Below are 22,187 nucleotides of genomic sequence, written 5' to 3'. Positions count from 1 at the left end.
ACCTCAGGAAGGATATATTGGCCTTGAAGAGGGTGCAGAGCAGATTCACCATAATGATACTGGGGCTAAGAGAGTTAAACTATGCAACCTGTCCTCAATTTGTTTCCTTGAATATAGAAGATTAAGGGGTGATCTAATGGAGGTGTTTAAGATAATTAAAGGAGTTGATAGGGTAGATAGAGAGAAATTATTTCCTCCGTTGTGGGGGGGGGCGGGGAGTCCAGAACAAGGGGGCATAACTTTAAAATTAGAGTTAGGCTGTTCAGGGGTGATGTCGGGAAGCACTTCTTCACACAAAGGGGAGTGGAAATCTGGAACTTTCTCCCCCAAAAAGCTGTTGAGGCTGGGGGTCAATTGAAAATTTCAAAACTGAGATTGATAGATTTTTGTTAGGTAAGGGTTATGGAACCAAGGTGGGTAGATGGAGTTGAGATACAGATCAGCCATGATCTAATTGAATGGAGAATCAGGCTCGAGATGCTGAATGGCCTCCTGCTGTTCCTAAGCAGACGTTTTTAATGTTAAAGTTGCTATATAAATGCAAGTTATTGCTGCTACTGTTACTGGTTCAGAATATACCAGTCTTGCAATTATCCAAAATCTTTTAATTTTGCAAGCATCACGATTGCATTCAGTTCTTGTCTGTAGATGTGTAAACTGCAACGTAGCATTGTAGTGCACAGACTGATCTAGCCCATACCGCCCATCAATCACACAGCAGCAATGACTGTGGTTCCTCAAACTACCAGGAAGCGCAGTGAACAAAATGGGGTGAACAAGTTTCACGAGGAACAAAAACAAGTCAGAAATTCTAGGCGTTGTGTGGGACTATGCTGCTCATTTCCTTCAGTTTACACGAGATTAATTAATGACAGACACAAGGACGTAGACGATTGATTTTAGCCAATAGCGTCAGATACAGCAGATACAATTGTGTCAAATTTTTTGCCAGTGTTTACAGAAAGTGTGAAATCAGAGCAATCAATAGAGGAGCAATCCTTATCTGCCTGGTCTTCAGCTGGAGAGCTTCTTGTGTATTATTGTCCAGAAGTAGCACATACTAAATTAGTTTCTAGTCACAAAGGAAGTCATTCATCACTTTGACCAGGGTGGTCTCAGGGCCATTATCATGACAGAAAGTAGACTAAAGCGGGAGAGCTGAACGTGGAGTTGAATGATAATGGTACGCTCGAGGATCTTATAGGGGGATAAGGAGGTTAGAGATGGGGCAGGATGCACTGCAGCAACTCGCCAAGGCTTCTTCGACAGCACCTCCCAAACCCACGACCTCTACCACCTAGAAGGACAAGGGCAGCAGGCGCATGGGAACAACACCACCTGCACGTTCCCCTCCAAGTCACACACCATCCCGACTTGGAAATATATCGCCGTTCCTTCATTGTCGCTGGGTCAAAATCCTGGAACTCCCTTCCTAACAGCACTGTGGGAGAACCGTCACCACACGGACTGCAGCGGTTCAAGAAGGCAGCTCACCACCACCTTCTCAAGGGCAATTAGGGATGGGCAATAAATGCCGGCCTTGCCAGCGACGCCCACATCCCGTGAACGAATAAAAAAAAAAAGTAGCTAGAGAGGACACGGGGTTAATAGTAGGCATTTTGAGGAGGCTGATGCTGGCCAACAAGCTTGCATTTATATAAATCACCTTTAATGTAGAAAAGAATCCCAAGGCTCTTCACAGGAGCTTTACTGGACAAAATTTAACACCAAACCACATATGATATTAGGACAGGTGACCAAAAGCTTGGTCAGTGAGGTAGGTTTCAAGGAGCATCCTAAAAAGGAGAGGGGCAGACAGGTTTAGGGAGTTGATGATAGTTTTGAAGGGGAGGGGAACTGTGGATGTGGAAAGTGAACAGTTACTGATTTCGGCAACATTGACTAGTTGAAATGATCTTGTATGACCTGTTGAATTTCAACATTTCATGGTCCACGAGCCATTTCAGGAAAATCAAGGATTAGATGCGCCGATAATGAGCAAATACTGTGGCCTGTTTGCATTAAACGGTCCAATTTAAATGCAGTTTCGTGTTATGAACGGTCCACCAGGGACCTGGATGGAAATTGCCACAAGTAATCTCAGCGATTGACCCGCTCTCAGTAGGATTTTATTGACCGTTTCTGCTGCAGCCAGCACTCCTGTCAAAACCAATACTGTCAGATTGGTGAGCAGCCTGAGTGATTGGTGAAGTGAAAGCATGGCAGGGCTTTCAGCTGACATTGCACGTTGTGAGTGCCCCAGCAGGTTTGTAAGGCGAGTGCAGTAAATTCAATAATCACGCATCAAATCATTTTCCACAAAAGGTCTTAAGCAGAGTGCACCCTGGAACAATTTGATGCAATTCTTTTTAGGCAGTGAGGGTGAATAAAATTATGGCTTATGCAATCGTTTCTCTCACTTCCAGAGTCACCCACCACAGACCCTGTTGCTTTAAGATTTGTCCATTCCATTTAGTGATTGACTTCCAATTGATGCAGTATCCATTAGTTAAAGTTCATTCAATCTAATATTTATGAACTGTTCTTAAGTAGCCTCCTGCTTAGTACAAGCTTCTAAACTCCTTATAGAATCTCTCAGCACAGAAGGAGGCCATTTGGCCCATCAAGCCTGTGTCACTTTGAAAGAGCTAGTCAATTAGTCTCATTCCCCTGCAATTTCCCCTTCAAGTATTTATCCAATTCCCTTTTGAAAGTTATTATTGAATCTGCTTCCACCGCCCTTTCAGGCAGTGAATTCCAGATCATAACAACTTGCTGCTTATATGTGTTAAGCATTGCTATTTCTTCAGGCTGTTGCTGTATTCTGAGATACATCTTAAAACCCCAACTTGGCATTATAACCATTGTACCTATCTCTGTTGGAGATACTATTTTCAGCACTCTGCATTCACAAGGAGGCAACTGAAGATACAAAAGTCTCACTCACCCGCACTGAAGATGGAGTCCTTCTGTTTACTGTAACAAGGAAAGGAATAGAAAACAATTAAGAGATATCCAGGCAAAAATAAATCTTATTCCAATAGAGTCCAGTCAATCCATTTTATGTGAATCATTTCAGCAGGAATTCTGAAGGACTTGCAAGAATGTTTTGGTTGTACAATAGCTTATTATGTCTATAATGTTAAAAGTTTTGCATATGCACACATTTCCTGTCAAGAAAGATTTATCTCCGGTTACACTTTGCAGTCACATCTATTGCTTTTTGTCATGATTAAACTTAACTGTTCATCTTACTTGCCTTCCAGTCCTCCAAAGATGATCTCCGAGGCACAGCAATTCACTCACCGTTGAGACCTCCCAGTTGGTGCTCCAAGATAGGTGGCACTGTTCTCCAGAGTACCACCCACTTGGGAGCTACAAGAAAAGAAAATCCAGTATAGGGCCAACACTGGCTCTCTTCCATGCCGCCAGCTCCTCCCACAGTAGTAATGGACCCCTCCCCATTGCTACCTCTGCAACTCCCATGGCGCTATTTTGAAGAGCAGGGGAGTTCTCCCCAGTGTTCTGGACAATATTGATCCCTCAACCAACATCACTAAAACAGATTATCTGGTCATCATCACATTGCTGTTGTGGGATCTTGCTGTGCGTAAATTGGCTGCCACGTTTCCCTACATTGCAACAGTGTCTACATTTCAAAAGTACTCCATTGGCTGCAAAGAGCTTTGGGATGTCACCTGAGGTCATGAAAGGCAAGTTCTTTCTTTCTATCTAATGGACGCCTCCCCGTTGCTACCTCTGCAACCCCCTCTATGAAAAGGTGCTACATCAATGCAAGCTGTTGTTGTTGTTGTTGATCATTGATCTTTCAATTGAAAATTGGATAAATATTTGAAGTAGAGAAAGATACAGGGATATGGGAAGAGAGTCGAACAATGGGGTTAGTTCTAGATTGTTCTAGCAAAGAGATGGCACAGACACGATGGGTCAAGTGGCCTTGTTCTGCACAGAAAACCGCTATGGGTTCATGGACTGCTCACTAAAAAGTATAGGAAAGGAGGACTTCTGAATCAACTCTGCCGACAGTTCTGGGAGAAAACGTCAACACAGCAGCACAAATATACTTGAAATGCGAGTAGATACTGAAACATTACTAATCATCAGTGCCTTCAATTTATTTCTCAATAAAAGCAACCAATCTACCCACATATACATTTTGGGAGTCAGCTGCTTGTTGTTTATTTTTGCATGGTACTTGTTTCATGATTAAAACCTCACCCTGCCTGGAGGCAGTACCTTCATATTTCAGTAATTACCATTTACACAGCCCTACTGACAGGCAACTTTGTTTTCCAATTAAAGCCTTCAACATGTATTTAATGCTCACATATTAAAAGTGGGAGACTCATCACAAGTGCAGCTTTCAAAAGAGTTCAACAAAAATTTTAAACGCTTGCTGCTCAAGAAAAAGCTGTTGAGGCTGCGGCGGTGGGTCAATTGAAAATTTCAAAACGGAGATTGATAGATTTTTGTTCGGTGAGGGTATAAAGTGTCACGGAACCGAGGCGGGTAGATGGAGTTAAGATACAGATCAGCCATGATCTAATTGAATGGAGGAACAGGCTAGAGGGGTTGAATGGCCTACTCTGTAGACCGTTCTTATAGATATTAATGTTAATATCTATACATAAAGTTGGATTAAGTACTCCTATTGGAGAACTGGCTACAGTCGCTATTACATTGCTATTTGCTCCTATAACGCGGGTTCCCTGCAGTTGACGGCCACATCAACTTTACTCAGATTCTTTTCCAGACAGAGAGAGTGCGAAAGGCCCTTTTGTCGACATGGCTGCAGAGAGTCTTGTGGGGAGAGAGGGCTGGTGTTTTTTTTACATTTTAGGAGCTGCAGGTGATGCTGGCAAGACCACACACTTCTGTACCCTACAACAGTAGTGCATTTCAGTGGTAATATCATGGTGGCATTATCATGCAGGAACTTCAACCACAATTAACATGCCTTCTCCCCAGCCCCAGTCTTTCTGCTCCATGATTGGTAACAGAACCGTCAGCAACTAAGCCCCTCAACTCAAAACTTAACTCAAGTTACACCCTCAACTTCTCTCCTGCTTCCTACTACTCCTGTAAAGCAGTTTGGTGAGTTTCGTCACACAAGAGATGCTGTGTAAATACAACCTGTTGTTGCAATTCTGAAAAATTTAGACCATTTAAAATTCAGTCTGCTAATAATTAATTAGAAATAATTTTCCTATTTTGGGGGAAAGTGGAGGAGGATGTTGTAACTTTTATTCCTATGATTGCTCAAGGTTGAAGACGCTCAGAGCATTAGGTGGGTGTAACAACTATTTTGTCTGCAAAGTTTATTTTAAAAAGGTCCCTGGAGGTTTGGCTCATATTTCAGAGTATGAAAGAAAGCAGAAGAATGAACTTGCACTTATACAGCACCTTTCACGACCTCAGGACGTTCCAAAGCGCTTTACAGCCAATGAAGTACTTTTGAAGTTTAATCACTGTTATAATGTAGGAATGTATGAAGTTCCAGTTATGTAGCGACTGATGAACAGAAAAAACAACCAGAACTGGCACAAAAAGTCAACTCCTAAGTAAATGTATCGTTGACATTAGCATTCAGAACCCACCACAGTAGGATTTACTGTACTGTACTGAGGGTTAAGCTCGTAAATCTGTTCTAGAGCAATGGCCTGGCATGTTAATTAATCATTTGCTGGTGAAAGAGTTGGCTTGCATTTCAGTATGGAGAGATGCATCACTAAAAAGGTCTTTTCTCTCAGTCCCGTGGGATAAGATGCATTTTGCTGTATCAAACTAAGTCAATAACTCTTAGGTTGTTCAGGATGCTCCTTATGGAGGTAGCTACAGGTCATTTTAAAGACAGATAGCTTCTATGAAGTGATCAGTCAGCTGAGTGGTTGCTTTCAGCAATGCTTTCCAATACTCAGAGCATCATGTTGATAAAGGATCTCTACCCAAAAATGTTAATCCATTATTTCTCTGATGGATCTGCTGGGAATTTCTTTCATATTTGGAATTTTTAAATCTTTATTGGAGGTGTTCCCCCATGTTAGAACCAACAGCAGTTGTGCATGTCGGACATGTACCCTATGGGAGATACATACTGTGTAGAGCAGTATGTAGCTGCTTTCCTCAAGATGGAGCTAAAGATCATCGACTCCTTCGTCACTAACAAAAGGTCAGCTTGACCTTAGTGATCAGTGACTCTTCTAGGAAAGCTGCACTCATACAAACGGGGATAGAAACATGTGTCACATTACCAAACATGAACAGGTGGTCATTTTGCTAAAGTAAGCTCCCGAACCTAAGCCGTGATATTTCTTTTGGAGATGGTGGTATAGTGCCAAGAGATCTTCACAGATTCAGCCATTAGTGCCTTTATTCAGTCCTTGGTTGGGTGCACTTCAGTGATGCAGAAAGGAGTGTTTGTGGTACTCACTTATTGGAGTATGCAATATAGCAAAGACTGGGAAATTCATGGGGAAACTTGATTGTGCAATGTAACTTAACGACAATTAAAACTGTGCCTTCTGACTGAGTTTTCCAATACACCGCAACCTTGTCACAAGTGGAAGATCCTTTTTCTGAATACATTCTACCAAAAAAAAGTGACTATTTAAGCAATAACAAAACTGCATTAACTAAATGTTGTCATCTAATTTTTTTTACCCAGAGAGTGGTTAAAATGTGCAACTCACTACCACATGGCGTAGTTGAGGCGAATAGCATAGATGCATTTATGGGAAAGCTAGATAAACACATGAGGGAGAAACAAACAGAAGGATATGGTGATAAGGTGAGATGAAGTAAGGTGGAGCATAAACACTGGCGTAGACCAGTTGGGCCGATTGGCCTGTTTGTGCTGTAAATTCTATGTGATTCCATGTAATCAGACGAAGGAATTAAGAACTACAAACAGGACCATTGAAGACCCACCCTCCAGGCAGGACACAGTACATTCTCCCAATGCCCAACTATCAATAACATCTTGCCAATCCAAAACTTGGATATGTTAGCATTCTAAGCGATCCAACTGGAAGTTTCAAGTATTATTTGTTGGCATCTGATTTTTTTTTACATCGAATGGCCTTTTTCTATGCTGTACATTCGGCCCAACTGGTCTATGCTGGTGTTTATGCTCCACACGAGCCTCCGCCATCTCGCCCTATCAGCATATCCTTCTATTTCTTTCTCCCTCATCTACTTATCTGGCTTTCCCTTAAATACACCTACATAATTCTATAAAAAAAGGTTTGAGCACTAAAGTTGGGCAAACTGATATTAGGGGCTAATTTTACACTTACTGGAAGAAAGTAATTTTACATTCTGCACACAAAAAAAAGTCAACACTGCATGTAAGGTCTTGATTTTAAAGATTAATTTTGGAAATCAAACCACATATTAAAACCACAGAACAACTCCCAACATCCCAGTTTGGCTCTGATCTTTTATAGACTTGTCTCTGCAAGTACTGGGAGACAAGCTGAATTAGGATTGAAAACAGAAAATGCTGAAAATACACACTGGGAAAAGAAACATTAATCAATCTTTTCCCTTTCAGATGCAGGCAGACCAGTTGTTCATCTCCAGCATTTTGTGTTTATCACAAGTTGAATTTGGAGTTAAACAGATAACTGGAAGTAGCAACATGAAAAGAATTCTGCAGTTAAAGATCACCAGACAGTGGTTAGAGGCCACTTCCTTTAGTTTCGAGAAGGGGGGAAAAAAATAAGCTCTTTCACTTCTCAGGACTGAATTCAACTTTATTTTACGAAGTTTGAAAGCAAACATGATTCACAGCAGAGGCACCTACTTGTTGGCTGCTTTCCTCATCTTGATTGGGAGTCAAGAATTTCTAGTTACTAGAAGCTTGGACTCTTGTTCCCAGGACTGAAGACTTGTTTGCTTCACTTGACAGCACTGTAGCTGAATGGCTGTTACGTACAGGGAACTAAAATCAACCTGTACATAAAACACCAGACTCCTGGGCCAATCAGGCACCACTTCCTTTTTGGCGTGTTCCAATTGGCATTATCTGATAGGACTGTAGAAGCAGCCAATGTGCCTGGACATGGTATAATATACACACTATAAAAAGTACACTCAGTACCAATACATTTTGCATTTGAAATTTACTATTAACTTCCAAATCTAAAAATAAGCACCGGCTGATGTGATCTTTAGAATTTTGTTAGCAAATTGTCCTCCCCATTAATTCTTCAACTGCCAGCAGCTCCGGGGAAGTTTTCTCTCCCTGGCCTGACCAGTCGTTTGTGTTTGCTTTCGGCTCATGGACTCTGGCAATAAAGCTGCTCAAAGAATGACTGCTTTTTTAAAAAAATCACTGACATGCCAATATACATTTTGTAAAAAATGTAAATATTGTTACACTTCACCTGTGTTTGCCTTCTCTGACTACCCCTGTCCCCTTCCAATGTCTCTGTCCTATTTTTAAATAGAACTTCAATCTTTTTCTAACTATTTTATCACACCTCTCCCCACCTTGAAAATCTGCTAAAACCTACCCTTCCATCCTCTAACTCCCTCATCTCCTCCTCAGGTGTACCCCTACCCCCACCCCTTGTAAAGCACCCTAAGATGTTTTGCTACATTCAGGGTATTAGAGAAGGGCATTTTATTATTTACTCTGTTCTAGCCTTCCACCCCTGCACACTTCTAATTTCATACTTTTTCCACTTCTTTTCCTCTTCTGCCTGCCTGCGCTCATAGTCAATTTGGGAAAGGAGACAACTTTACAAAAATTGACATTTGATTGCCTGAGAAGTTGCTCAAAGATGACAATTTACAACTAATCGAACAATAAAGGTGACCTCCAGCTGGACGGGGCTGTATCATAGTTGTAACCTTGTTAGTGATTATTGGTGCTAAAAAACAGTAAAAGCTGCCAAGGCGAACACTTGATTACAGCCTCTGTAACCCCAACGATGCACAGCTGTTTAAAAAAAAAGCATACAGGATCCTTAGTTTTATAAATAAAGGCACAGAGTATAAAAGCAAGGAAGTTAAGCTAAACCTTTACAAATCTCTGGTTAGGCCCTAGCTGGAATGTTGTGTCCAATTCTGGGCACCGCACTTAAGGAAGGATGTCACAGCCTTAGAGAGGGAGCAGAGGAGATTTACCAGAGTGATTCCAGGGATGAGGGACTTCAGTTATGTGGAGACACTGGAAAATTGGGCTTGCTCTCCTTGGCAAAAGCTAGATATAATAGAGGTCTTCAAAATTATGAGGGGTTTTGATAGTTTCAATAGGGAGAAAATGTTTCCACTGGTAGGAGGGTCAGTAATCAGAGGACACAGATTTAAGGTAATTGGCAAAAGAACCAAAGGGGAGATGAGGAGAAAAAATGTTTACACAATGAGTTGTGATCTGGAATGCACCACCTGAAAGGGTGGTTAAAACAGATTCAACAGTAACTTTTGAATAGGGAATTAGATAAATACTTGAAGGGGAAAAATTTGCAGGGCTATGGGGAAAGAGCAGAGGGGAGTAGGACTAATTGGATAGCTCTTTCAAAAAGAGGGCACAGGCATGATGGGCCAAATGGCCTCCTTCTGTGCTGTATGAGTCGATGAGTAAGCATAACCTTTTGAGTGCCTTCAACAAATTTTCCCCTCCCAAACCACACCATTTCCTGGTCAAAGTGACCCAGCAGGCAGCCCATTCTCAACTTCTTAATGAACACATTTCCAATTTTGTTACACGCAGGGACTAAAGGAATTCTTCCCTCCCTCCCTCAGCATACATTGTTTGAAACTGTTCTGCGGGAGAGGGAGGGGTTAAACATGCCCAACATCTCAGTTGCAGTGCTGAGGTACATCAGATAACTGAGATAAGATCATTTTTCTCCTTTTTGCCTCAATATTAACTTGTATCCCTGCTCAGAATTTTTTTTAATGCTTTGACCGTATTGGATCGGCTCAGGGCTGAAGGATGCTGTTCATCGGGGACAAGTAGCAAGAAAGAAGCACAGTTTGAGAGATGATCTCTCCAAAGTTAGCAACTGTTCACGTGGCCAATTCTAATGTAAATAGGAGCAACAGGTGCTGCCATCGATAAGGCCTGAAGCTTCCCTTTAAGCTAAATGAATTACAAATACATTCAACAGCCTAGCCAGAGACCATTATGAATTGGGGTTGACAATTGTAAACAATTTTATCACCTGACGAAGGAGGTAGCCTCCGAAAGCTTGTGAATTTAAAATAAAATTGCTGGACTATAACTTGGTGTTGTAAAATTGTTTACATTATGAATTGGGCAAAGACTGCACTATTGAAAAGAGGCCAACATTAACAAAAATCACAGTGAAATCTAAACTGAATCGATTGCCCAGCTCTAGTCACACAGCAACTGTCTCAAAGGATCTACTCAGATAGTAAGCATCTGAGAAGCAGGGTTCATTCTACCACACTGTTTGTACCCCCAGCTCCAATGATAGGGTGACGCACAGCCACACAACGACCCACAAAGCAACTCAATTATAAAACAGACTTACAGTCAACCATCAGTAGTCGCAGAGAATTCAACCTGCAGCCCTGTGAGCTCAGAGGGTACTGACCACTGAGCTGAAAGGGGGCACGTCAAACATCTTACAGCAGTGAAGAGGTTACATAGTCATTAGTTAAAGGGTCACATCAATATAAGGCACTCAGAAGCTCATTAGTTCACATTTGGTGGAAGCAGGCATTGCTCCCATCTGGTACTCTATGGCTCTGGGTTAACTCCGGGGACTGTGCACTGTAAACTTGCCTAGTTATACCTGTTTCAGACCAGAACCTGCAGAGTGCAATACAAGCCAGGGTACAAGAGAGACAGAGACAATGCCAGCAACTGCACCGCTCTCCACTCAGTGATATTGGAGCTCTGCTTATACGTACAAATTCACACACCTAACTTTGCTCATTTATGCAGGGTAAGCCGCATCAGTAAATTCTGAGGGCGTTTCACTGGCGCCTTCACTTTCTGTCTGGATTGGTGTTGGTACCAGTATGGGCTCCACTTCGATTCCCAGTTGCCTTTTTCCTTGAGCTTTGTTCCCGGTCGATCTCTTCAGTGCTTCTTTGCCAGTCTGGTCTTTGTTTCTGCTGTGGATTCAGCTTCCAGCTTCTCTAATCTTTCTCATTTTCTTTATATTTTATACAAGAGATTCTTGAGGGATGTGCGAGTGATATATACAGAGTTTGGTTCCAGCTTAAATGGACCATAATAGGACTATTCAGGACTGGAAGAGACCATATTCTATTAACTATTTTTGATCTTGGGATGTTGGCAACGTCTGTCAAGGTTACACTTGTTATTTGTGGTCACCCAGATAAGGTGGGGGTAAACAGTCTTCTTGACCTGCTGCTGCCATTGTGGTGATGTTTCTCCCACGATGTTGGTAATGATTATTTGTGCAACTGAATGGCTTGCTAGGCCATTTCGGAGGGCCTCAAAAATCAACCACAGTGTGGACTGGACCATTTGTAGGACGGGCCAGGTAGGAGTGGCAGGTTTGCTTCCCGTAAGGAAAATTGTTAATCAGTTGAGTTTGTACGACAACCTGGGAGCTTGCATGGTCATTTTTACTGTAGCTCAAATTACCAGATTTATGGAAATCCATTTCACAACGTGTCGTGGTGGGATTTGAACTCACAACCTCTAGATTGCAAGTACCATAACCACTACACCATCATATCCATCTCCAGAGTGGTATTTAATGCTAATATGAAAGGAGGGGATTAAGAAGCACCAACTCTCAGCCAATGAAACCCAAGGGGTACAAGACTACCTTCTAGCGTGTCCGCAACTTTTGACTTCAGTATGGTCCACATTCAGACCACTGACTTCACTCATACAACTGACCCTGCATCAATGCGAAGTGGCTTCAGATACACAAATGCCATCAGAAGTGTGACTGGCACGAGTTGTATACCCAACAGACAAGAGAAGCAGACACTGGAAACCAGGATAGGTTGAGCTGTTGTATAAAGGGTTGGTATTTGTTAGAATAGCATCTTAGGTTAGTACAGCAGCTGTATAAATAGTGTACATCCCCCTACAAAATAATATCTTCGGCACACAACATATGCTACGGCCAATTCTAGGAGGGGACTGGTCACGTTTAACAAATGGGAGTGTATTTACTCAACAGTGCAAATCTGCTATTTTAAAAAAGTTTTAGCTGTTTAGGCAAACAGCCTATAATCGTCGCAGCTGCCTGCCATTTTCCAAATCAACAACTCTTTGCATCTTGTAAAGATCTGCAAGAGGGATTGATCTTTGTATATTTGCAATCCTGAATGTAACACTGGGAGAAAACTGGAAACTTATGGTTCATGTGGTAGTGTTACAACAGTCCTTTCATCTCTGCTGGTCTAGATATTAAGGGTTTTAAGGGTCCCAAGGGAAGGTAGCTGATACAGTCTCAACAGCTCCTGATTTACAACAGGGGAAAAAAAAAGCTGAATGTTTAGAAGGCAGTAATCTAAATGAGTACTTCAGATGAAGTCATAGCCTAGAAATTATGTGCAACAACCACAAGACAGCTTTGCATAAAGAACACCCTTTGGCTATTTGATCTCACCCGACCAGAATATCAACCTTGCAGTCTCCCCATTACAGTATCAGCTGCTTCTTAAACAAGTCTGGTATCCTGGCCTCCTGGGCCTGGCTAAAACAACAATTTATAGGACCAGGATGGACGGGGCCCACACGGGGGGAGTCGCTCTGGTCGCCAGACTCTCTTCCGTAGCATTCTCCGTGCCCTGGTGGCCCTGGCGAGGGAGTATGCAGTGCCCACCAGGACACTATGCCTTCCGCAACCGGTGGGCACCGCAGTGTATAGAGGCGATAATTGATAATTAAATCATAATGTGATTGTGAACATGTGTAACGTCACTGTATTATACATAGTTATTATTGTTTGTTTTATACTTGTAGTGCCCTAGGGCACTTGCCTGAATGGTTTTTGTTCCCGTCTGGTGACACTGGGGGTAACTCACTGTCACCCGTACAGGCATTTTAAAAAAAGGCTCAAATATTCTCAGCAAACTGAGAAGAAATATTCTTGACATCTGCCCTTCACAACTCTGAACCAATGTTCCTTTGATGTGATCTGGTACCCTGCCATACCAGAAAGAACCGCTCTCAGATTTATTTTATCCCATTAAGAATCATATGTTTCTCTAAAAGTCCCCCAAGAGATGTTCCTAGAGAGAGAGCTCATCCCTTTAACACCAAAGATCAACCTCATTGCTCGCCTCTCCATCAGCTCGATGACTCTTGCAACCCCCATTCGGCACGGTGACGAGAACTGTACACAGCTTAAGTGCGGCCTGAACAGAGCACCGTGCTGCTCCAGCAGGATATCTTGGGGATTGGCACTAAACTGATGTAGCAATTCATCCAGCATCCTGTCCACTTTGTTTGTTGCCACCTTGCATTGTGCGGACGTGATGAGTAATTAGTCAACCTATACGCTCAAGACTCCCAACTTTTCACTCGACTAGTTCTGCCCCATTTATAGAATACAAGTATCTTCTATTTTTCTTTCCAATATACATTACCATGCACCAGTTAATATGAAACTTCATTTGCCACTGATCAGCCCAGGTGCAGTCCCAATCAAGCTCCTCTTTCCTATCAAGCACCCTTTCTGAGATCTTGGCTAACTCCTCAGGCACTACCTCTTCAAAACTAATTAATTCACTACAAAAATTGCAAGTATTTTAAAATTCTCATCCTTGTGTTCAAATCGCTCCATAGCCTCGCCCCCTCCCTATCTCTGTAACCTCCTCCAGTCCTATAACCCTCCGAGATCTCTGCACTCCTCCAATTCTGACCTCTTGTGCATCCCCGATTTTCATCGCTCCACCATTGGCGGCCGTACCTTCAGCTGCCTAGGCCCTAAGCCTCTCCACTTCTCTCTCCTCCTTTAAGACGCTCCTTAAAACCTACTTCTTTGACCAAGCTTTTGGTCACCTGTCCTAATATCTCCTTATGTGGCTCGGTGCCAAAACGTGTTTGATAATCGCTCCTGTGAAGCGCCTTGGGATGTGTATTACTACATTAAAAGGCACTGTATAAATGCAAATTGTTGTATAATTTAATTTGCAGATGGATACCTGAAAATTTAACAAAGGATGCAACAGAGAATATCATACGAATGTGTCCTTCCAATGCTATTTTCTATTTCTAGTTGTAATTCCGTCAGCACATCCCCAATAAGGAAACCATAAGAATGCTGGCACCTGGTTGACACTTATCTACATTCATCTGGATAGGCAGAAGCTATTGGCCGAGCAATCACTGGGTCTTCTTGCCAACATTAATCCTCAAGTGAAGACACTGGGGTACTGTAGTACTAGCATGAACTAAACACCTTGCCCTTGGCCCCATTACAATTGTGCCCGAGATCTAGAGAATAATTCACAGAACTTTGTTCAAAATGGGTGCGATTTATGTGCTCACCCTGTAATCTGCATGAAAACTTTGTTGGTTTATTTACTTTTTCATTGGGACTTAATGCGGTGAGCCAGTTTTCTACAACTTTCCACAAAATGCACAATTGCATTGACTGTTCAACCACTGTCTAGCTATAGCAACCCATTGGTGAAAGTCAGGTTTGCTTTTGACTTGTTAAAATAGTGCTGACGCTTCCTATTCAATTCAGCAACCTCTGACCCAGGGAGTTATTTTCCTTTGTTTATGTTACACAATGAACTGTAGGAGCAGAGCACAGTAATCATATTTTCACAGAACCTGGAAGATACATTTCTACACTATCAAGGATCATTATTTTAAAAAATTTTAAAATCACATACAACCCCAATTATATTGCTGCAAGAAAGTACGCTGGACATTCTGGAAGTTAGAACTCCTAGAAATACCCGTTTCCTTGGCAGTTCAATGTCCCTGACTATCTCCCAGCCCTGTGCCCACTGCCAACAAATGATCATAATCCTCAAAATGCAACACTGTCCAAGTAACACTCAGAACCCTGGCAGATTTAATTCACGGTGTATTTTGAAGGTTGGTTCATTAATGAAAAGAAAAAAAGGTACAACGTGTTTGAATTTTTAAAATCAGTTTTTTTCCCCCCCAACTTCCCAGACAGACAGATGGGCTGGATTCTCCTTCGCGATCAGGCAGCCGTGGCTCAGTGGGCAGCACACTCGTTTGAGTCAGAAAGTTCTGGGTTTAAGTCCCACTCCAGAGACTAAAGCACAAAATATAGACTGATACTTCAGTGCAGTACTGCACTGTCGGAGGTGCCGTCTTTCAGATGAGACATTAAACTGATGCCTGTCTGTCTTCAGGTGGATAGAAAAGATCCCGTGGCACTATTTTGAACAGCAGGGGAGTTCTTCCCCACGTCCTGGCCAATATTTATCCCTCAACCATCACTAAAACAAATTATCTGGTCATTTATCACATTGCTGTTTGTGGGAGCTTGCTGTGTGTAAATTGGCTGCCGCGTTTCCTACATTACAACAGTGACTACACTTCAAAAAGTACTGCATTGGCTGTTAGGTTATTGGGACGTCCTGAGGTTGTGAAAGGCGCTTTATAAATGCAAGTTTTTTTTGCCTGAAATGGGGTGGGATAGCGGCACAGAACAAGGCAAATTACGGTGATACGGCTTACCACCACCTCGCCCTGCCCCGTCCCCAGCATAGAAATACCAGCCCAGTTCCCTCCCGTCCACCCCAATTACCACTGTCTTTTGGACTCTTTGGCCATTTACATTTTGATATGCGGGACTCTAGTGAACAACAAATGCCTCTTACATCCTGCATTACTAGGGGCCAAGTGATGGAAATTACAACAACTTGCATTTATAAAGTGCCTTTAATATAGCAAAACGTCCCAAGGCGCTTCATAGGAGTGATCAAACAAAATTTGACACCGAACCACATAAGGAGACATTAGGACAGGTCAAGGGGTAGGTTTTAAGGAGCGTCTTAAAAGGGGATAGAGGGGTAGAGAGGTTTAGGGAGGGAATTCTGGAACTTAGGACTTAGGCAGCTGAAGGCACGACCACCAATGGTAGGATGATAGAAATAGAGGATGTGCAAGAGGCCAGAATCGGAGGAGTGCAGAGATCTCGAAGGGTTGTAGGGCTGGAGGTGGTTACAGAGATAGGGAGGAGCGATCACGTAACATATTTCTGTTTGGATGTGCTCGCCCATATTTGAGCGGACGCGTCCTACTTTGCTGGTGGGAAATCCCTGAAATGACAGGGGCAAGCGGAGAGCTAATGGAGCAACTCGCAAGGAATTTTCCATCACATTTCATGGGTGAAAAGTCCAGAGGCCAGTGTAAAATCTCATCCAAACACACTATCAATCAAACCCTCAGCTTTATTTCCAGGGTATTACCATGTATGTATCGGGGCTCTGGTCAAGTAGATTGTAAATTTTCGTTGACATCCTGTTGCAGTTTTACAACAGATTTGAGAAAGAAAGAGACAGCATCACGTAGAACCAAAGATGTCACGGCTAGTTACAAATTTGGGTATTTTGTAGAATAGTTTTCCCTTTCAATGATTTCTTTCCCCCTGTGATCGCAAAACTGCATCTTTTCAGTAATCATCTCTTGCTAAGTTGTGGACCTCAAGGATTACCAATTACTCTGCTTCCATTAAGCTACTTACTGTATCAAGCAGTTTCATACTATATTCCACATCCTCTTTAAAAATTCTGGTCTGTCATTTCCAAACAGGTTGAAGCAACTAAAATATTTACATACAATTAAATGGAGCAGTGAAGCAAAAAAAAAATTCAGCAGAAATGATCAAGTATAAACGTTAAAGTATATGTTCATATTAATTTAATTATCCTTTACAAGCAAACTAAGCCCATTTTTCACCTCATCCACTTTTGGTCATGGTGCCAAGTGGAATTGACTAGTGATGTACATAACGCAAACCTCCCATTATAGATAAAGTTGCCAACTCTGGTTGGACAATGGAACCTTCATTAGTTTATTCAGAAAACAGTAAATTTGCTGATTTAAATGAATGCAGCCATTAGCAATTTAAATCAACGTCCAACATCTGATTTATATTTTAAACTGACAAACAAATTCACACCTTTGTGACACTTCTCACTGTGAAGGAGAAGTTCAAGGCACAGCAAGTCATGCAGATGGTGTAGAAAATGGAAAACATCACACTTGTGTAGTAGGGGTGAAGATTGGTGAAATAAAAGCACATAGTTTCACTGCCTGTGTAATCCATGCACCATGTTACCTCAGAGTATTTAATGCTTACAATCATTGAAGCAGTTTAAAAGAATTATAGAACAACTATTACATGTCAATATTCCTTTCTTACTCAAAACCAGCATAAATTAAATTAACTGGCTATTCATCTCTGCTGTTTGTGGGTCATCGCTAGTGTTAAATGGCCTGCCACATTTGCCTGCAAAGCAAATGATCGCACTTCAAAGAGTAATTCATTACGTGAAGTGCTTTTGACATGGGTAGACACAATAAAAGCATCATTCCACAAAATGGTTGGTTGTGTTAGAACAAACCACACAAAATCAAAACAGACAGAACCAGTCATGAATGATGCACAAGAATTGGAATTTATAAAAAGGGGCATGTTGCATTAGAACCAATATCATTCTTTGACATGGTAATAGCAAATTTTAATTTAAATACATAATTCCTTGAAACAGAGTGCAGGGGAAAAGCTATACAAAAGGCCAGTAACACTTAGGGTTTTATAAATAGGGGGCTAAAGTAGAATAAAGATAATAAATCTGTACAGAGAAAGTTAGGCCATAGTTAGCATATTATATGCAGCATTAGGGGCTTTATTATGGAAAAGCCATTACAGCTGTAGATAGTTTATAGGATAGATCAAACATGATGCCAGGGATGGGAAATTATAGTTATGAGGACAGGCTTAAGATACTTGGGAGCGGAGAAGGCCAAGAGGGAATTTAATGGAGGTTGTTAAAATTATGAATAGTTCTGATAAGGCAGATACAGCAGGCCATTTCCTCTGGTTGGGGAATTAGTGGTAAGGAGTATCAATTTAAAATCAGAGAGTCGTGAGGAGAAATTTCTTTACGCAAAGGGTTTTTGGAGAACAGGGTGCATTGCCACAGAGAGGGGTTAGAGGATTTGTAGCGGCGATCAGTTTCTTTAACGTGGGGTCGGGAGGCGCACTCCTGCTCCTCATTCAGGCAAGTTACTTACCTTCTTGGTTGGCAGGCGATCCCGAGGGCTGGTTTCCCTGACTGCAGCGCGTGATAGTACTGCTTTTTTAAAAATTCGTTCATGGGATGTGGGCGTCGCTGGCAAGGCCAGCATTTATTGCCCATCCCTAATCGCCCTTGAGAAGGTGGTGGTGAGCCACATTCTTGAACCGCTGCAGTCAGTGAGGTGAAGGTTCTCCCACAGTGCTGTTAGGGAGGGAGTTCCAGGATTTTGACCCAGCGACGATGAAGGAACGGCGATATGTTTCCAACTCGGGATGGTGTGTGACTTGGAGGGGAACGTGCAGGTGGTGTTGTTCCCATGTGCCTGCTGCCCTTGTCCTTCTAGGTGGTAGAGGTCGTGGGTTTGGGAAGTGCTGTCGAAGAAGCCTTGGCGAGTTGCTGCAGTGCATCCTGTGGATGGTACACACTGCAGCCACGGTGCGCCGGTGGTGGAGGGAGTGAACGTTTAGGGTGCCAATCAAGCGGGCTGCTTTGTCCTGGAGGTGTCGAGTTTTTGAGTGTTGTTGGAGCTGCACTCATCCAGGCAAGTGGAGAGTATTCCATCACACTCCTGACTTGTGCCTTGTAGATGGTGGAAAGGCTTTGGGGAGTCAGGAGGTGAGTCACTCACTGCAGAATACCCAGCCTCTGACCTGCTCTTGTAGCCACAGTATTTATATGGCTGGTCCAGTTAAGTTTCTAGTCAATGGTGACCCCCAGGATGTTGCAGGTGGAGGATTCTGCGATGGTAATGCCGTTGAATGTCAAGGGGAGGTGGTTAGACTCTCTCTCTTGTTGGAGATGGTCATTGCCTGGCGCGAATGTTACTTGCCACTTATCAGCCCAAGCCTGGATGTTGTCCAGGTCTTGCTGCATGCGGGCATGGACTGCTTCATTATCTGAGGGGTTGCGAATGGAACTGAACACACTGCAATCATCAACGAACATCCCCATTTCTGACCTTATGATGGAGGGAAGGTCATTGATGAAGCAGCTGAAGATGGTTGGCCCTAGGACACTGCCCTGAGGAACTCCTGCAGCAATGTCCTGGGGCTGAGATGATTGGCCTCCAACCACTACCATCTTCCTTTGTGCTAGGTATGACTCCAGCCACTGGAGAGTTTTCCCCGATTCCCATCGACTTCAATTTTACTAGGGCTCCTTGGTGCCACACTCGATCAAATGCTGCCTTGATGTCAAGGGCGGTCACTCTCACCTCACCTCTGGAATTCAGCTCAGGGCAAATCAATGTTGGAATGGGGATGTCAAGCAGGAGTTAGGCCCCTGCTTTGCATATGCAAAGCGCCTGATGCCTGCTTCGTGCATGGGTAAAGGACGCCTCTTGTTTGTCCTTATCCAGTATAGCTGTCGGTGCACTTCCGGCCGGAAGTGTGCGCGCACTTCCTGCCCGCCATTTTGGTGTCTTAGTAGGTCACATAACGCCTGAAAAACTGGTGCGTCGCAGCCCAATTTCTTAGGACCTGGTGTTTGCATTTAAGATTCATAAACCAATGTGGCAACACTTAAGAAAAGCTCTTCCTAAACCTCCAGATCCAGATCTGTTGCATAGAATTTACAGCACAGAAACAGGCCATTCGGCCCAACTGGTCCATACCAGCATTTAAGCTCCACACGAGACTCGTCCCACCCCTCTTCATCTAACCCTATCAGCATATCCTTCTATTCCTTTCTTCATGTGTTTATCTAGCTTCCCCTTAAATGCATCATATTTTACCTGAATTTTTAAAAAATTCTTATCATTTTGGTGTTATGCACATCAATACTTAACAGCTACAGGCATTTTCGAACAAGACACCGTCCCAAAACATCTGAACAACAGAGTTTCCATGGCATTAGAAAGGTTTCTTTGTTAGCAGTAGGTTGTTCTAATGAAACAGGTCAACAGATCTGAATGTAGGTGGAAGGAAGGTTGCTTACTGATAGATATGTTAATAAGGTATGTTATCCTGATTAGCTAGTCCTGCACAGATATTGACAAGGACACATTTTGATGTTTGTATGGCCCTAAAAACCACAGGCATAAAATCCAATTTGTAAAAAAATCTCAGCACGCAGGTTCATCAACAAAACTGGAGGTTTGTTACAAAAACGCAAATCTGGTCAAGGAACTGGAGGATTTTCAGACACAATGTTGTGTTAACATGGTTTCCAGCAGAGAATACACCAATTTGTTGCTCAAAAACTTGTATTTATATTGCACCTTTCACGACCTCAGGACGTCCCAAAGCACTTTACAGCCAATGAAGTACTTTTTGAAGTGTAGTCACTGTTGGTAATGTAAGAAATGTGGCAGTCAATTTACACACAAGCTCCCACAAACAGCAATGTGATAATGACCAGATAATCTGGTTTAGTGATGTTAGTTGGGAGAACTCCCTTGCTCTTCTTCGAAGTAGTGCGGTGGGGTCTTTTGCATCTACCTGGGAGGGCAGATGGGTCCTCGGATTAACAGTTCAGTAATCCAATGCTTCCTTCTTGGAGAGGTAGGGGGAATTTTTTACTTTCCCATCACTCCAACATATCAGGTTGCACCTTCAGCAACCAGTTGACATTATACTGTGCGATATTACTAATGAGCACATTACAAATTTGTACAAAATTCTTCCGCTGCTGCTACTTTTACAAAGGGCTTAATTTAAAATGGAAACACCTTCATTAAAATAGCAGACAGAAGAATGTCAAACTCATTAATACGCTTGTTAGTAACATCACGTCGTGCGACTTCAAACTATGATATGGAAGTGTGATAAACCTGCGGGATTGGGGAAACTCAAACAAGTCCCAGTAAGTAAGTGAGCAGGGCTACAGGAAAAGAGCAGGGGAGTGGGACTAATTGGATAGCTCTTTCAAAGAACCAGCATCGGCAGGATGGCCAAATGGCCTCCCTCTGCGCTGTATGATTCTAAAGCTGTAAATCAGGAAGTCAGGATTTTTCTTTTACATCCAAAGAACGAGGAACAAAAATGACAAGGATTGTATGCAGTTATTACATGAACCCCCCCCCCCCTGACCTTACGTCACTGCTGTGATATCATAACTTTCAAAAGCACTACAAATCTTAGCGATAGGACATTTTTATTCATTCATGGGATGTGGGCGTCGCTGGCGAGGCCGGCATTTTATTGCCCATCCCCAATTGCCCTCGAGAAGGTGGTGGTGAGCCACCTTCTTGAACCGCTGCAGTCCGTGTGGTGAAGGTTCTCCCACAGTGCTGTTAGGAAGGGAGTTCCAGGATTTTGACCCAGCGACGATGAAGGAACGGTGATATATTTCCAAATCATATTGTTGGACTGGCACCTATAGTCTGAGGCAAGGCAGCAAATGAATTGTATATATATATTTTTTAAAGTCTACATACAATTGTACACCATTTATTTCTTGTATCACGAGGTACTGTCCCATCCTCTATAAACTTGAACTCATCCAAAACTCTGCTGCCCATATCCTATCCCGCTCAGTAAATCACTCATCTTTGCTGACCTATATTGGCTCTCAGTCCCCAAACCCTCCATTTTAAAATCCTTTCTTGGCCTCGGCAAGCTCTCCTCCACCCAGAAATCGCCATTCCTCCATCTATGGCCTCACGTGCATCCTCTCCTCCCTTCACCCAATCATTGGCGGCCATGCCTTCAACCATCCCAGCCTTGGCATTCTCTCCCTAAACCCCTCTGACTCTCCACCTCTGTCTGTCTGTCTGTCTTCTTTTAAGACCCTCCATAAAACCCATCTCTTTCACCATGCTTTTGAAAACTCCTCCCAATAGTTTGGCTCAGCATCCATTTTTGTTTAATTAGGCCTCTAATGTGGAATAACATCCTAAGATGCTTCCAAGGCCAATATAAATTCAAGTTCTTGTAGGCAAAATGGCTTCTACATTTGTCTACACATTAGCTACTGCACTTAAAACTGTTCCACATCAATGGATTGCTTTCAAGAAGTTT

The 22,187-nt window shown here is 42.7% G+C and overlaps 1 protein-coding gene across 2 annotated transcripts in view; it reads right to left on the bottom strand.

Moving 5' to 3' along the window:
• eml2 (EMAP like 2) overlaps positions 1-22,187 on the bottom strand; it is a 71,149-nt gene that overhangs the window by 39,325 nt on the left and 9,637 nt on the right. Inside the window, exons 1-2 of one of the 2 annotated variants that reach the window (XM_067974864.1) lie at positions 7,826-7,971; positions 2,948-2,976 (exon numbers count right to left, since the gene is read on the bottom strand). In XM_067974864.1, the coding sequence (XP_067830965.1) occupies positions 2,948-2,976; positions 7,826-7,845 (49 nt within the window). In that variant the 5' untranslated portion in view covers positions 7,846-7,971. Of the gene's footprint in view, positions 1-2,947; positions 2,977-7,825; positions 7,972-22,187 lie in introns of those variants that run through there. The other variant, XM_067974863.1, reaches the window with a different exon arrangement.

Source organism: Heptranchias perlo, chromosome 41 (genome assembly GCF_035084215.1).
Source record: "Heptranchias perlo isolate sHepPer1 chromosome 41, sHepPer1.hap1, whole genome shotgun sequence".
NCBI lineage: Eukaryota > Metazoa > Chordata > Chondrichthyes > Hexanchiformes > Hexanchidae > Heptranchias > Heptranchias perlo.
This window is presented reverse-complemented; position numbering and strand designations above follow the sequence as displayed.